General features: G+C 36.4%; 1 protein-coding gene across 5 annotated transcripts in view; it reads left to right on the forward strand.

The window, feature by feature from the left end:
- Positions 1-17,842, forward strand: part of FUT8 (fucosyltransferase 8) — a 137,325-nt gene that overhangs the window by 49,431 nt on the left and 70,052 nt on the right. For 3 of the 5 annotated variants that reach the window (XM_029999208.2, XM_029999162.2, XM_029999183.2), the window contains exons 3-4: positions 1,281-1,371; positions 16,279-16,704. Coding sequence is in view for 4 of the 5 variants with exons in the window: in XM_029999162.2 (XP_029855022.1) it covers positions 16,502-16,704 (203 nt within the window). In the remaining variant the exon portion in view is untranslated. Of the gene's footprint in view, positions 1-1,280; positions 1,372-13,588; positions 13,705-16,278; positions 16,705-17,842 lie in introns of all 5 variants that reach the window. The other 2 variants (XM_029999176.2, XM_029999193.2) reach the window with 2 other exon arrangements.

A 17,842-nucleotide genomic window follows, 5' to 3' on the forward strand; every position in this document is an offset into this window, starting at 1 on the left:
GGCATTTTCTTGACTGCCATGCTGTCCAGTTTCTTGAACCTCCCAGACCTGAGCATAGTCAGGAGATCTCCAAGGAATGCAGATTGTCTCTCTTTCTCTGGGAGGCCCTACCTGACCCAGTCATCTTAAGCATTAAAATGATTGTGAGCAAGCAACCAGAATGCTTCCTGCTCCACTAATACTGTCTGTCAGAATGAATGGAGGGCACTTCTAAAAAGTATGAAGCTATATACATCTAAAGGTATTACTAGAATTCACAAAAGGCAAGGCTTGGAACAATATGTAAGTTGTCTCTAATAAATACTAAAATGAACAAAGAATAATTTTGTTATGAGAGCTGAATTATGTTTTTACGTTATGAAGAGAGCTTATGTTTTTTTGCAAGATAGCAGAAATTTTCTTGAAATTTTGGCAGTTGTATTCTTATGCTGTGGCATTCTTTTAAAGAGCTGTTCAATTTATTTGTATTTTGTTTTCTCCATATTTCCAGATTTGTGATTTCTCCAGTTGCATTAAGTGATTATTCTAGTGACTTTTAATATTTTGATTAAAAGAATATTCCGTTTATTTGCAAGGTTTCCTTAACATATTTATACTTTTCATAAACCATAACATACATGAAAGAATATACATGAATACCCTTCTATTAATTTTATAAAAAATAAGGTTCAAAATAATATTCCCCATCCTTGATTTTTTTTTTCAATTTCAAAGTTTTGACTGGTATTTTGAACAGGGAGTAATGCTTAGAGATGGGGAAACAATTATTTGACAAACCTGCTAAATGGCTGAATTACTTTAATTGATTATGCAGATTTATATCTTTCTTTCAAAATTTATAACATCTTTCAGCTGCAAATTTGATAGTATCAGTAAATACTAATGAATTGAACTTCAAACATCATTTTGGGGTTGGCAAATATTAACAGGGGAAACTGGGGCCTGGTGAGACTGCCTTGTACAAGTTACTCACTAAATCAATACAGAACCTAAAATATTTTTTATTTAATTCTTTGATTGCTTGATCACATTGTATCTGATCTAGGTATAACGAAAGATGATAGTTAAAAATATTCTGATTAAGTAAGTAATTTATCTTTGTGGAAAATCCATAATTAGTTAAATAAAAAGTAGAAAATGTGATATTTTAAGGTGAAGAATTAGGTTCTTTCTCAGTGTTATGATACAAGGGCAAATCCAAAGGAAGGTGTTCTTATAGAATATGAAACACTTTTGTTTGAATGTGAAACTAAAGGGACCTTCTTTTTTCTTTTAATCAGTTAATTTCACTGGCTGCTGGACTAGTGGAATTACTTGTTAACCTCCAAGCCCATGATGCAGTTGTGTTTATTTCCTGCTGTCATGGAGACGGTAAGCTGTTTTTCAGATGTGTTATGAACTTATGATATTTTAAAATTTACTGCTGTTTATGTGAAACATAATATACATTGTACACTTGCATGTTATGCATTTTAGATTTGTTTTTTTCCACACTAAAAGCTGTAAAAAATGCTGATTAAATTAAATTCTTGAGGAGTTCTGTTATTTCATGGAATCACAGAATAGCTGACTTTAGAAAGTATCTTTGGAGATCTTCTTGTTCAACCCCACTGCTCAAAGCATGTTCAACTGGAGCAGGTTGCTCAGGTCTGTGTCCAGTCTCCAGGGATGGAGACTTCACTAACTTGCCCAGCCTGTTCCAGTGTGTGACCACCCTCACAGTAAAAGTATAGGCTTAGGCTTAAATGGCATTTCGTGTTTTAGTTTCTGCCCATTGAATAGAATAGAATATTTCAGTTGAAGGGTTGTACAATGATCGTTTAGTCCAACTGCCTGACCAGTTGAGGGCTGACCAAAAGTTAAAGCATGGTATTAAGGGCACTGTCCAAATGCCCCTTAAACACTGACAAGCCTGGGGCATTGACCACCTCTCTAGGAAGCCTGTTCCAGGGTTTGACCACCCTCTCAGTAAAGAAATGTTTCCTAATGTCCAATCTAAACCTCCCCTGGTGCAGCTTTGAACCATTCCCACGCGTCATATCACTGGATACCAGGGAGAAGAGATCAGCACCTCCCTCTCCACTTCCCCTCCTCAGGAAGCTGTAGAGAGCAATGAGGTCACCCCTCAGCCTCCTTTCCTCCAAACTAGACAAGCCCAAAGTCCTCAGCCGCTCCTCACAGGACATTCCTTCCAGCCCTTTCAGCAGCTTTGTTGCCCTCCTCTGGACGCATTCAAGGACCTTCACATCCTTCTTAAGTTGTGGCGCCCAGAACTGCACACAGTACTCAAGGTGAGGCTGCACCAACACTGAATACAGCGGGATAACCGCCTCTTTTGACCGGCTGGTTATGCCGTGTTTGGTGCACCCCAGGATGGGGTTTGCCCTCTTGGCTGCCAGGGCACACTGCTCACTCGTATTGAGCCTGCTGTCGACCTGCACCCCCACACCCCTTTCTGCAGGGCTGTTCTCCAGCTCCTCCTCTCCCAGTTTATACTTGTGCCTGGTGTTACTCTGCCCTAGGTGCAGAATCCAGCATTTCCACTGGTTAAATTTCCTCCCATTAATCATTGCCCAATGTTCCTAATCTATCTAGATCCCTCTGCAAGGCCTCTTGTCCCTCAAGAAAGTCAACAGCACCTCCCAGTTTGGTATCATCAGCAAACTTGCTAATGGTGCATTCAAGTCCTGCATCCAGATTGTGGATAAATATATGGAACAGAAGTGGCCCTAGAATTGAACCCTGAGGAACACCGCTGGTGATCGGTCACCAGCCGGGTGTAGTCCTGTTCACTACAACACTTTGAGCTCTGCCCTTCAGCCAGTTCTTCAGTCAGCACACCATGAACCTGCTCATCCCACAGTTGGACAACTTGTCCAGAAGGACGCTGTGAAGGGACAGTATCAAAAGCCTTACTAAAATGCAGAAAAACTACATCCACCACCTTCCCTTCATCCACTAGGTGGGTGACCTTACCATAGAAGGATATCAACTCAGTTAAACAGGACTTTCCTTTTGTGAACCCATGTTGACTGTGCCTGATGATTGCATTATTCTTTAAAAGCCTTTCAATAGTACCCAGTATAATCTCCATAATTTTTCCAGGAACTGAGGTTAGACTAACAGGTCTGTAGTTCCCTGGGTCTTCCCTCATGCCCTTCCTGTAAATTGGAATAACACTGGCTAGCTTCTAGTTAGCAGGGACCTCCCCAGACTCCCAAGACCTTTGGCAGATGATCGAGAGGGGTCCTGCTGTAACATCCGCTAGCTCCTTCAGTACTCTGTTGTCTCTATTAATTGCCTCTTGAACTGTCACTGGGCACCACTGACAAGAGTCTTGGTCTATCTTCCTTACTTACCCCCATCAGGTATTTTTATATATTGATACAGGATGTATAGGATATATATCCTGCCTGAACTTTCTCTTCTGGCTGAACAATCCCAGCTCTCTCAACCTCACCTTGCATGGCACATTCTCCAATCCCATAATCATCTTTGTCACCCTTTGCTTCACTTGCTCCAGTATGACCGTGTGATGTGCTAAATATGAAGATCTTCATCCATTGTGACATGTTGTATAAAATAAGCTATCATGGGAACTTTTAATAGTCAGCTATTTATTTGATCATGAAGAACAAATAGCTAGCAATTGTCTTGTAGTCTTATTTTTCCAGATATCCTTTTGAATCAATCTTCTCTCTCTTTTTACTTTATAAAATATTTCAAATCAAGTATTTGTATTTGTTATGAACAGATTTTTTTTGGGGGGGGGAGGAAACATTTGCAGTAACATCTCCTGATTGAATGATGTGAAACTTCCTAAGCTTTTTCTTTATGGAGGGATATTTAGATCTGTGGTAGATAAAAATCCAGAAAGGTTTTAAGATTTCGTTTTAAACTTACATTAACAGTGATGGGCTGATGGACTGTGTCAGTAATTAAGGTCACTACACAAGATGCTATATAAATACTAAAGTGAAAAGAGAGTTCATGTCTTAAGGAAGGGCAATCTAGGTAACAACCAAAGGGATACACAGAAGAGAATGAGGAGATACTAAGCATTTTTAACACAGTAATATTTAGTCACAGTCCCTGAAACATTGATTTCTAGTTGCTGTGACAGAACTTTGAAGGGGAATAAGATAGGTAGAAAGATTTAGTCAGTTTGGTGTCAGCTGAAGAAAATCTCGTAGGTATTTGTAGAAGACTACTTGTGGTCAGTGCAGGACAGGAGAAATAATAAAGAATATGTCCCTGTCAATGTTAGTAAATTCTTAAAGAAGCTAGATAATGAGTAGTTCAGTGAAGAACCTTAAATATCACAAAATGATCTTGCTTGTGGCATGGGGAGCTAGAACCTCACAGGGAACCTACAGAAGTGTTCAAAGACCTGAGGTTATAAAGATATAATATAAAACCAGGAGTATATATTTATTGGTTTCTGTCAAGTGCAAATGAGAGTACCAAAGAGAAAAAAAACATTAATCTGAATGCAGTTGAATGAAGACCTAGATAATGTTTACTGTTTTGAACAGCAAGGAGGTAATGTAGGGGAATATAATAAAGTATAAAGTAATATTAGAAATTCTGTTAGGGTGAAAGATTTAAGACCCTGTTCAGTAATGGCACCAAGAGTATTATTCTGGATAACAACTCAGGTATTTGTGGTAGTTAGAGATAACTGATGGAGGAGGAGGCTTATAGGAAAGAAAAGAAGTGCATACATTCCTTAGTTACTTTCCTACAGGATTCTGATTGAACTTAGACTTGTAAGCAAGACGGGAAATTACACTTACTGTTCTCTCAGCTTCAGTTTTTCTGCTATACACCTTCTTAAGAACTTCAAAAAGCAGTAGCAACCTTGGTTTGGCGATTTCTGTCATGTCTTCACTCATCATCAGTCATTTTAGGGAATTTATTGCTGCTACTTGGCTTGCAAATACAGCAACTCTGGAGCTGTCAATCAGCTCTCAGTTTATAATCTACGTGTGTTCATCTTTTCTTGTTGACTTTATTTTGGTTGCATCAGTAATCACTACCTACGACTGTAGGATAAAATTAGATATACAGAGCAACTACCTCTGTTTGAAGCTGCAAACAAGCTGTAAGTATTGAATTCCTAAAAGAAGAAGAAATTTGGCACAACAAGATTGCTTACTGGACATTCTCTTTCTTCCTCTGCCTTCCTTTCTGAAGGTGTTTTCATTTCTGTTGTGGTTTAAGCCCAGCCAGCAGCAAAGCACCATGTGGCTGTTTGCTCACTCCTCCCCCCACGGTGGGATGGGGAGGAGAAAATACAATGAAAAGCTCATGGGTCAAGACAAGGAGACGGAGGGATCGCTCAGCAGTTACAGTCACAGGCAAAAACCAGACTCAACTTGGGGAGAAGAAAACAAAATCAATTTAATTTGTTACCATTCAAATCAAAACAGGATATTGAGAAGTAAAACCAAATCTTAAGATACCTTCCCCCCACCTGTCCCTTCTTCCCGGGCTCAACTCCACTCCTGGTTTCTCTACCTCCTCCCCCCCAGCAGCACAGGGGGATGGGGAATGGGGGTTGTGGTCAGTTCATCACACATTGTTTCTGCCGCTCCTTCCTCCTCAGGGGGAGGACTCCTCACTCTTCCTCTGCTCCACCGTGGTGTCCCTCCCATGGGAGACAGTCCTTCATGAACTTCTCCAACATGAGTCCTTCCCATGGGCTGCAGCTCTTCATGAACTGTTCCAGCATGGGTCCCTTTCACAGAGTCATGTCCATCTTCGGGCACATCCACCTGCTCTGGCATGGCGTCCTCCCTGGGCTGCAGGTGGATATCTGCTCCACTGTGGACCTCCATGGGCTGCAGGGGGACAGCCTGCCTCACCATGGTCTTCCCCATGGGCTGCAGGGGAATCTAGTCCAGCACCTGGAGCACCTCCTCCCCCTCCTTCTTCACTGACCTGGGGGTCTGCAGGGTTGTTTCTCTCACATTCCAATCTTCTCTGGGCTGCAGGTTTCCTCTTCTTAAATCTGTTCTCCCAGAGGCGCTACCACCATCGCTGATGGGCTCAGCCTTGGCCAGAGGCGGGTCCAACGTGGAGCCGGGGAAGCCTCTAGCAGCTTCTCACAGAAGCCACCCCTGTAGCCCCTCCCTGCTACCAAAGCCCTGCCACACAACCCCAAAACAATTTCAAAATTCTGCAATGTTGTTTTCAGCTCTAAAATTTTATGCAGTTAAATTGAAAAAAGTCTCTGTGTTGGTCAGCTGAGCATTTTAGGATACACACTAGAAACTCAGAAATAATACCAAGATCCTTTAAGGTTAATTTTTCCTCTGCTTTGAATTTCTTGTCTGTATTAAAATATGTATTCTGCTAATGCTTCTAAATGAATCTTAAGACAACTCTTCTCAAGTTGAATAATCTTGCTTTTTAGACTCTAGCTTTAATTCCTCAACTTGTGTTAATTTACCTGTAAGCTGAGAAGTCATCAAGCTTCCACACTCAGTGGCAGAATCTCTTTAACCAACTTTCAGGAGGGATAAATCACATTGCATCTGTCTCCTAAGTTTGTTCTTGTTGGTTATGAGTTTGGTTTTGAACCAAATGAAATGAGTGGGCCTGTAGCTTTCACATAGTTAAGGAAGTCCCTCAGTACCACCTCTTGCTGCCAGGGAGTTTTCTGTGGTGAAGATCCGAAATTACAGTATTTGAAGGCTTCAGTATTGAATAAATCTCTACTTGCAATGAAATTGCAAAGGGTGGTGAACTCCATTAAGAAAATGTTTAATTTGAGAATAATCTGCTGATTGTATCACATGAGCAGATCATATTTATTTATGTAAAATTTTAAGGGAGTATGTGAAGAGAAAATCACCCAAATTGGTCGGAGGAATCCATACAGATATAAAGTTAGGTTTTTAAAAAACAGTAGTAAAGATGGAAGTGTGGATGTCGGAGTAAATAGTAAGCAAGTCTCATGATTATGTTTACTTACGTCCTGTGATACATGTGAATAGAAGTTAAGAAGAAAAAAGAAGTAAATTTACAGAATAATTAAGTATACACGTGGAATACTATGAAATTTGTGTGCTTGTTCCAGAAAAAGCAGGGAATGGATAGTTTTTATGCATAGAAAAATAAATTTACGTAACTGAAACGGTGAACTTGAACAGAAAACTAGAGGAACTTCTTTTTGGATACTTTTAAAATCCAAACATTAATACATGTTCTGTGAATGGGTTTCTGTTCTCTGGTTGAAAAAATAATATATAATTTGTATATTAATAAAGGTAACAAAAAACCTTATGGGTGAATGAAATGCTTTCTAAATTGTTTCCAGTCAATATTCTAAAAAGTTTGGAACTAAATTGGATAAAGTCTCTTGGGTTTAGTATAAACGAATGCTGGAATTAGAAATAATTACCAGCCCTGGCTTGATCGCATCAGTATGCAAAGCATGGGGACAAATTTTGAAAGAAATGACAACTAACAAAGTAGAGTTAGATGAAGATGGAAAATGAGATAAATGCAACGCAAGTTTGCCAAAGATTGTTTGATCTGGATTATTCTAGGTTTACTTATTAACTGTTTCAATGAGGGAAAGTAAATTTCCTAATGAAACATAGTTTGGAAGAAACTGTGTATCTGGACTTCCTTTCAGCATTTTCTTGGCACAGAGAAAATTATATATTGAGTTAGAGAAAATGTGGATGAAAATAGAATCATTCATTGGAAAAGGAAGTAGCTGAAGGGATGAAGTGACAGTGACTTCTGCTGCAAGGAAGAGTATTAGGCTGGAGGAGAGACACTATTAGTGGAGTGGATTACATCTATTATTCATCTTGGGTGTTTTCAGTAGTGACAACATCACAGATAATAGATTATAATGAAATTTAGGTCACAAAGAAGAGTGTTATGATGGGGGGTCAGAAAAATGTGCAAGAAGAATTTTTTACTTGGGGTACTGGAGTGGTAGAATGGGATAAAGTATAGTAACACAAAGTTAAAAGGATTAAAAATAAGAATTTCTGTATATAAGATGGGAGCTTATAATTTTGAAGAGATATAGATGCAAAAAGATTTGGAGGTATTATGTCCTTGCAAAATGGTTGCTGACTGGCAGAGTGATGTGGCCATGAAAAAGACAAATCCTGTCCTAGGATATATCACAGAAAGCAGGTCCAAGAGAAAAAAGCAAGTATTGGTTTCATACAGGTTAGCATTACTTAGAGTAGCATGCTTTCCTAAGAAGATAATTTTTGTTAGTGAAATCTTAAAAATACTGATTTAACTTACTTAAGTTTACTATAAAGTGAAACTAATGATGTGAAGGTTCAATCTAAGTTGCATGTACAGTGAGCGTAACATTCTTTTTGACTGTTTCACATTTAGTGATAAGTCATTGTGATAGCCCTTAACAGTGGAGTGAATTTCATGTTTCGTACTGTGAAAAAAGAATTGTAGATGATGTACTTGCCATTAAATATAATGCTGTATATGTTAGCTATAGTGATGTATGAGTTTTGCTTCATGAGTAATTTTTTTTCTTTTCGACTTAAGGTACACTTATTTTTTTTGAGTGAGTGTAGGTCAGTAGGTGGTTGAGCCAAAAGTAGACTTGCTTAGCTTGCTTTGAACTGAATCTAAAATAACTTGAAACTGTACATTGCCAAGAAAAAGCTTGATGCTATTCTGGGGCCGTAATTCCGAATAGGAAGCAAAAATACACAAGGAGAATATCTCTACTTCATCACTGAAGTTGTTAATGAAAGTATGTTGGGAGTACTAAGTTAATAAGGATCTTATTTAAGTCATGGAAGATGTCCTTTCATTTGAAATGATGGTATTGGACTGTTCAAATTTCTAATTTGTTAAGTACCTTTTAAAGCTTTAAAATAACCAGAACGCCTTATGAGGGCAAGATGAGGAAAGATGGTATGTATTTATTTTTTCATTGATTAATCATTTTTGCTATAGCAAAGTAACTTTGACATGGATGCACGTTATTTCTCCTGGTGATGTTGGAGCTACACTTGAGTCTTTTATTATCATTTTAATTAAGTTAATGTTCTCTTTACTGTTTACTTTAGTCATTTTGTAAACACTGCATTGCATTGCATTGAAGCAGTGGTTTTTAACCAAATCTTCCCTGTTAATTCAACAACAAAACCTTTTTATATGCTTACAATCAACTGTGGCTTACATGTGCAGTATGCACAATTTGATTTCCTGATTAAGGCATTGAAGCAGGCCCTTATTTTTATGTAAATATTCTGTCTTCTCTTTAATGGAGTCTAAATAAATTTGTGACACTAACCACATTTTCTGTGCTATGCATTTAGCAGTAAATAAATTTTAATTTGACTTCTTTTCTCACAATATTATTTTCCATTCAACTGATGCATTAAAGATTGTGTATTCCTAATGATTTATAATAGCAAGTACTTATTAGAACTTTTTTGCTTCATTAAATAATACTGTGTATTTTGTATTGACTTTTTATAATAGAGCTACAGGATTAAATTAAACCTGAAAAACAGCTTACTGTAGGTGATACTTTGCTTTCAACTTAGCATTTGCTTTTAACATTACTTTGTTCTTATTCTACAAAACTTTTTCCTGATATTGGTTTGATTTCTTTAGTAACTGAAACAGGAGTTTGTAATAAGGAATGACAGAAAACTCCTAATTTAAATACAAAAAGCCTTGATGTTAATTACCACCAATATCTATTTGGTTTTCATTCTTTTGAGAAGATTTCATAGCTGTCTGTAGTCTCTTCATCTTCAGTCTCCTATGGAACCAAGAGACCCTTCCCATTCATACATGGAAGATTTTCCACCATTTATGTAAGTCCAGACTGCTTTATTTCGTGACAGCTAAAAGCTGTGGCTTTACAAGCCTACATTCAAGTATCCCTGGAGGTTACCAATTTCGCTGTGGCTTCTCCAGCCCCACGCTGATACTGGCATTAAAGCTTATTTTGCCACTATACTGTTGTATGCTGCTGCTTCTACTGAGCTTCCTCTTTCAGTCCATGCCTAGCACCTACATTAGTGCTGTGACTAGGATTTCTGTGGATAGTAGCTGAGTTCTTATGAATGGGAGATGATTTCCCTGAGAGATCAGACTGAAACCCTCTTAACTGGGTGTAGTGATGGAATTTAAAAAGAAAATTAGCTTGAAAGATTGCTGTAGAGACAATTCCAAGAGCTGTTGGGGAGAATAGAGGAATACATTCTTTTTCACCCCAAACACCCGGCGTAAGCCCTTTTAAAGATTTAAAGAGGTATCTTATTACATTATTTTAGAAGGTGTTATTATAAGAATGTAGTCAACCATTCTTGGGATCCCCTAGAAAGGAGACAAGAACTAATGTAAAATTGCAGGGAAGAAAATGCAAATTAGCTAATTATCAATGTTCTTTGTTTTGATGTGCTTATGCACTGGAAAATGCAAGGGTAAGCGTAAATCCGATCAAACGTTAGGCAAGAAATCACGGTAAATCTCAGGGGATAACTAGTAAATTAAAATACATGGCTTCCTCTGGTAAAATAAATGTAACATAGTATTCTTAGATAAAGGATCTTCACTACGTAACAATGTAATTTAATAATAACGCTAATCATTGTTATTTAGATTTTTCCTGTTTCCTGCTTAATAAAATATATTTATTGGTACTGCTCTCCCACACCTTTTAAGTTTGGTGGGCTCTTATTTTGATATTCATTATCTGATGATGGTAATGACAATGTATGTTATGATTCATCTCAGGTTTGTATTACTGGGTTTGTGGGCTGCTGCTGAGTTTTCTCTAACTTCAGGCTCATACTTCCAGTCTTGGCAGTCCTGAGCTTAGTTTACAGTATGAAAACTCATAAACAGCTATATAAAATTAAAGAAGGATAAATATTGACATTACATCTTGACTTTGTCAGGCAGATATCTGTGGTATACATCTGCCTGTGAAGGTCTTTCAGAAACGTGGTACAAGCTGTAGAAATTGAACAGTTTTAAAAATGTGATAATTTTTACTTTTTGTTTCCTTATTTGTTCTTTTATTTCTGCTAGTCTTTTATTTATTATAATTTAATTTATTTAAAGGTCTTGTATGAACTCTAAAATATTGAAATACTTTGACATTTTGCATTCCCAGAACAGTATGAAATGGAAGAAAGGATGTAAAAAGTACATTACAGTACAAAGCCAATAGTTAAGAGTAGTTAGAACTCATGTATAATTAGATACACCACATATGAGATACAGGCTATTTAATGTTGGTTCAAAATGTTCTTCCAATTTATTCAGATAGTTTGGCATCTTTATTTTATATTTAACTGTACTGTGACCTAACTTATAAAAAGAACAATGATATCATCAGAGATTCATAGGAATCAGATAAAACATGCTATCTTTTGCATATTATATAAAATGTTTAAGAGAGTTTCAGAACTCTATGTTCTTTAAAATGTTAAGTCTATTCATTGTTTTAGACATAATTTTATTTATTTTCAGGAATTAAAAACCAGTTTACTATTAAAGTGTCAGTACTTTAAAATCACTTGTATAAAAGCAATGTGAAGGTGCTACAAGAACAATGTACTTCAAAATAACTACTGTACACCATGAATTGCTTGAGATGTACAGTGATGTAAATAAAAATGGTGTTAGTTATTTTCCCCCTGTATACAGTTGCAAATTTTATAAGCTCTTGAGAGCCAGAGCTACTTGACCAATCTTATCCTCAGAACCACAGACAAGTACTTCACAAAGCAATCATTCTGTTTTCATCCTCAGAAAGATTGTCTGATATTTCTACTGTCCGCATTTCTGTTTATCCTTTTAAACCAAACACTCAAGCAGTTACTTTTTTACTAATAATGAGTTCTAAAATTTGTTTTTATAAAGTAATGTAGGATAGTTAGTCCTTTTAAAATGTGGTCTTTTTGTGTTTGATAACACAAAACCTTTAGTAATGTTTGAAATATTGTTTGTTTAACATTTTAAATATGTAAAAGTATTCACACCATATCAGATCAAAGGCTTATCTAGACTGATGTATCTCCAAGACTGGCTTGTAGTGGATGTCTAGGGATAACTGCAAGAACCAGGATACTATGGTGATACTACCCTGGTATATTCTCTAGTTTCCAACAATATGGGACTTGGGATTCTAACAGTATTGGGTGGTATCTTTGTGGGTAGCCTTTGATGAATTTTAATCTTCCTTGAAATGGTCTAATGGCCTTTGAAATGTAACCTTTTAACACCTACAGTGTTTGAACAAAATGAGTTTCAGACTGGAATTGCACATTTTGAGAAATACCTTCTTTTGTTTTGAATCTATTCAAACCAGAAAGTTTTACTTGTTATCCCCTTGTACTAGAAGTAACAACAATTATAACCTGTTTACTTTCTTATACCATTAATGTTTTTTATAGATTTGCCATATTAATTCCTGAGTTGTCCTTTCTACTAATCCATTTAGCCACTCATAGTTACTGAAGGCCATTCTCTCTCTGTCTGCTCATTTTTGTAACCCTTTTCTGTATCATTTCTATTTCTACCATATCTTTTTGAGTTGGTTCAATCAGAATGATATGAAGTAATCAAAGCCCTGACATAGTGTTTTTATGCGATGACATAATGGTAATGATTTCTGTTGGGGTTTATTTTGGGGATTCTTGGGTTTGTGTTTATGTTTGTGGGTTTTTTTGTTGTGTCGGTTGGTTTTGTTTGTTTGTTTGTTTTTAAAACCTGTGAGGATTTGGTTGCTTTTTGTCCAATGCTGAGCTGACATTTTATAGAATTACCTATCACAGCTAAAGTCCATTCCTGATGGATAATGATTCAAAGGTCATCTATACACAACTTTACACACTGATATAAACTGGTTTTTCATCTTTCATTTTATTTCTTCATCAGACATTGTCTTGATGTCCTTCAGTTCATTGCTATCAGCTTTTGTACTATATGTGCAGACTTTGTTACCTCACTTTTCACCTTGTTTTCCAAATAATTTATGAATATATTAAACTGTATAAACTCTACCATGAGTCCCAGTGAGGTCCCTGACCATTCTTTCCCCTTAAACTGATTGCCTAGTCTTGCTGTTAGTTTCTTCTCTTTTAATGGGGTGGTGACTCACATGATGAACTTTCTTCTTCCATGCGGCTTAGTTTCTTTGAAACATTTTGAGGACCTTGTTGAATGCCATTTAGAAATGCATGTTGACTACATCAACTGCGTAACAATTAGAACTGGTTCTCTCTTGCCTGAGTGTTTGTTTACATCTTCAAAAGAACTTTAATAAATTTATGAGGCACAATTTAAATTTCCAAAAGCCATGTTAGTACTTTTTTACTTTGATTAGATTAATCCTTATGTCTGCAGTTTTATTTCATCTTCTTATTATTTCTGCCAGTTTGTCTGACATGGATATAATTTTTTTCTGGCCTGTAGTTTCAGGGAACCCTGCTGTAGCCCATACAAAGATTTCAGTTCACTGTTTTCATTTTCCATTCCTTTGCTACAAGGTGATTATAAGTGACAGGTTACATAATACTGTTAATAATTAAACTATTGCATTCTTTAACTTCTTTAGAACTGTTGGAAGAATACCATCTATTCCTGACGACTTGTTATATTAATTTTGTGGATTTGTTTGATAGCCTGTTCTACTAACACTGTTGAGACAGACCAACACTTCCTCTTATAAAGGTTCCTGATTTGTGAGTCTACTTAAGCTCCTGTGTTATGAAAAACAGGTTGAAAAAAAGAAAGTCAATATTTTCCTTGCAAAGTACTCTAAACAACTCTTAGATACTCTCATCATTTGTTGACCTTGGTGTGTATAGTAAGCTATCTACTTTGGATAAAAGGTTTAGTATTAATTTTTATGTCTTTAACGCACCAGAATTTACAGTCTTACCTATTTAATCATTTGATCATGCTTGTACCTTTTTAAAAGGATACTTTCTTTGCTATTTATAATAGTCACCTTTACCTGCTGTTTTAATTAAGACCACGATATCTTTCCAGGTGGCACGGAGTCCACTTCTCTTTTAAAATAGTTCCTCTTCTTGAAATTAATCATAGCTGTAGTGATTTTTTTTTTTTTATTTTTTTTTACTATGTTGCTCCTAGACGGAGATCATATCTGAGTATACTATGCAGACTGTTACAAAGTGGTCCTCCAGCAGAAACTTTCTGATCTAAGTTCTGCAAACTGCTTATGATTAAGTCAAGAGTTTTTCATATTACCTTTTCTCTTAAGCAGTAATTTTATGATGTCTGTAGCATCTGTTTATTCTCATCACAATTCCCAGCATAATGTGTTTACCCAATCAGCAGAGGAATATATGAAGTCTCATATTATTTTTTCTTTCTTCTGCCTTCACAGACTTTGTGATTTCACTTAGTGTGTTGCAGCCACAGTCAACCATTTTCTGGGTGATCGGTAGTATAGATATAAGAATACACCTTTCCACTTAAACCTAAAACGTCGGTCCATCAGGGTTTTATCTTAATCATTCCTGCAAGTAACTAGGCTTGCTTTGCTTATAGCAACAATCGTCTGTGGGTTGGGCATGGCCTATTCTGTTTCATATAATGTGGGTTCTTTTTACTTGTGCTGTGATCTGTAAAGAGTGTTGAAGAAACCACTATCTTCCTGAAGGCAGTCCCATGCTTTTGCCAAGCTAAAGCAGAAGCTCTATAAACCTTTCTTAGAGATCTGTAGAAAATGGCATTCTCCTAGTAGAATTCCTTAGTGGAATTTTTCTGCCTCTTTCAAAAATATATAAACAAAAACTCTTCTGCAAGATAACTAGAGAAATTTTTCAGCATTTATAATACTATGTTAGAATTTTTTATCTGGAAGTGCATGCTCCAGGCATATCTCCATGCCTAGGTGAGCTTGGAAGTTATTGCGAATTGGGAAGTCTTTTCCCTAAACTTGAAATTAGTTGGAACAGAATAAAAAAAACTAAATGAAATGAAAAAGAAGTTAAGGTGGAAGAAGGATTAAGCAGAGAAGAATGAGTTGGGAGAAGGTGGGTGTGGATAGCATCTGAGAGGAAATATGGTAAATTTACAGATTTGAGAATTGGAAATATAGGTTATTTTGGAAATTGAGTATAAATGGCATATATGTGCCTTCTACAAAAGAAGAAGTAGAAATGTTACGTTGCAGAGAAAGAGGAAAAGAGGTGAGAAGTACTTAAGAAGGTTTTGGACATGCTGATTGGTTAAATCTTAAAATCTGTTCTAGATAGAATAAGTAGATTCTTACACTCGTTGAATGATGTTTTGCCAAGTAGAAAATGGGTTGAGGTGATTTTGCATTTTTTTTTTTTAAATGATGCAGTCTTTTTAGATGAAAGAAGGTATTACCTTTGGAGCATTTTTTTGCTTTTTTATAGTTTTAGTAATAACACTTGTGAAAATGGGTTTGATAGTTTTAAAGCAGAATAAAAATGTTTCTAAAAATTAGGTTTACTCACAAATGTGCGAGTATAGCAGTGCCACATAAGTCTACTTGAAATCCCCCTCCTTTCTACCTCTTAAATGTTCAGTGTTCTTACCTGTTTTAGCAAGTACAGTGGAATGGTAAAGAGAGAAGTTGTGTTGTCTTGCAATTTTAAGCAAGAAGTAAAATTTTGGGTTTAATTTTAGATGGGCATTTCAGAGGCCACTATAAATTTGAGAGTAAGATATACAGTGGATTGTTTGTTTAGAAATTATTGCTTACACTCTTTGCAGTGCTTGCAAGTTGCTTAATTGGTATTACAGCTGCTTCTAGGCCAATCTACTTGCAAATAGTAGAATATATTGTTAGAATGCAGATAACTCTCTGTAACAGGGTGGGAGCCATAATAAAAATGGCAAAGAGAGTTCATAAAAGTGAAAAAATGAAGATGAATTTGTAATTGAATAAAAGCTCTTTGTTGATAGTAAAGGAGACTATTGGTTACCACAGAATGATTTTTGAACTATTTTAATATGTGACATGAAACATGAATTGGTAAATATTTCTCTTATAAAAAGTAGCATTTCTTCTGGCCATTTCAAACCCAGAATTAATGGCATATTCTTTATGTGGTTCATTCTTGAACTCAGCATATTTTTTGTGGAAAGTTAAAAGCTTTTTTCTTTTTCTTCTTGACAGAAAGTAGTAATATTGTCTATTGTCATTCCTCAATGTTAATGACAATACATTTGGCTTAATTGCAATACGATATATTTTTATATATCAGAATTATAATTTCAGATCTTTTTTTATTCTTTTCACAGAATATAAACGAAGAATGATGTGATATTAATGCTTTCTATGTACAGCTCCAAAAGGATCTTCTCTAAGGAGTTGGAGTAAGATAAACAGTGAGAATAACTTTTCTCCGGTACAATGTGGTGAAGCAGAGGAACTGAAATTGTGCACTTTTGTACAGGCTAAGGACTTAAAATGTTTGTTATTTTGTGAGCAGAAGCAGTTCTGGAGTGAATTGAACTTCTGAAAATGCGGCCATGGACTGGTTCCTGGCGTTGGATTATGCTCATCCTCTTTGCTTGGGGAACTTTACTCTTTTATATTGGTGGACACCTGGTACGAGACAGTGAGCACCCAGATCACTCTAGTCGTGAATTATCCAAGATACTTGCTAAACTTGAACGTTTAAAGCAGCAAAATGAAGACTTAAGGCGGATGGCAGAATCTCTCAGGTAGGATCTAAAAGTAATTAAAACTTTTCAGAAAATGGTTGAAATATGAAATATCAGAAATTAAATTGAAAGGTTTGTTTGTGTTTTGTTTTGGTTGTTGGTTTTTTTTTTTGTAAAATCATGTTTAACATTTAAAAGTATAGGTAAGTGTTTTAATCGGTGCTATAACTAACTGAAAATATATTGCAAATCCTTTAAACAAATAATGTACATTTACCAATTAGTACATTTGGTCTAATATAGTAATTATTTAACAGCCATTATTTAATGGTGTCCAAGTGTTACTGTCACAATAACAGAGTTCTGCAGGTGATTAACTCCTCCAATGCTAATTTCAAACAAGTGCAGTTATTACGATGTTCAAACCAGTTAGAACAGCTAGTGACTTTTCTACACTTCTGCAGGCAGTAACTGGAGGAGCTCATTTTAGAAGTGCTGAAAACATCTGTACAGCTTGTGGAAGATAAACATGGACTTGCTGAAGATGAGCTGTAGTAGAGTGCTACATTATATAAATTCTTTTAACTAAGTTTTTTTCCTTGCCTTGCTGCTAAACTTGTAGCAATACTTGTAAAATGGTAGGATCATCTCCCTTCTTATTTGTTACATTATAGATGGGTACAAGTACAATTTAAAGTGTTCTCATTTACGTTTTTAGACAGACAGCTTTTAACATAGACTTCTGGTATTTCCTTTCCTAAGAACTTGCAAGGGAGAACTTCTTAGGCAGGATGTGCACCAGAGTCAACTTGGACCTAAGTTTGTGGACAGCACCACACACAACCCAGAAGTCCTGATGGGTCGTGGGGACAAGTGCAGAGGCTTCATATGTTGTAAGAAGCTAGAGAAGAGCAAAGCTCCATACAACATTTTACAGAATGGGAGGGTGATGTTTATTTTTAAAATCTCTAAGTGAGCTGAATTCACTTACTGTCTCTTTCACAACTACATACTCACATGCACCAGGGCATGTGTGTAGTAGTGGTCTGGCCAGTATCACCTGTGTAGAACATGGAGAGCAAGGGGTACTGAGTCTTCTTCATGTCTTTTGGGCGGTTCTTGCTTGGCAATGAGAAACTGATTTTGGACTTGCCTTTTGATACCCTTTAGGAGCAGATGCCATTTTGGATCTTCTACC

The sequence above is a fragment of the Aquila chrysaetos genome, chromosome 2, assembly GCF_900496995.4.
Source record: "Aquila chrysaetos chrysaetos chromosome 2, bAquChr1.4, whole genome shotgun sequence".
NCBI lineage: Eukaryota > Metazoa > Chordata > Aves > Accipitriformes > Accipitridae > Aquila > Aquila chrysaetos.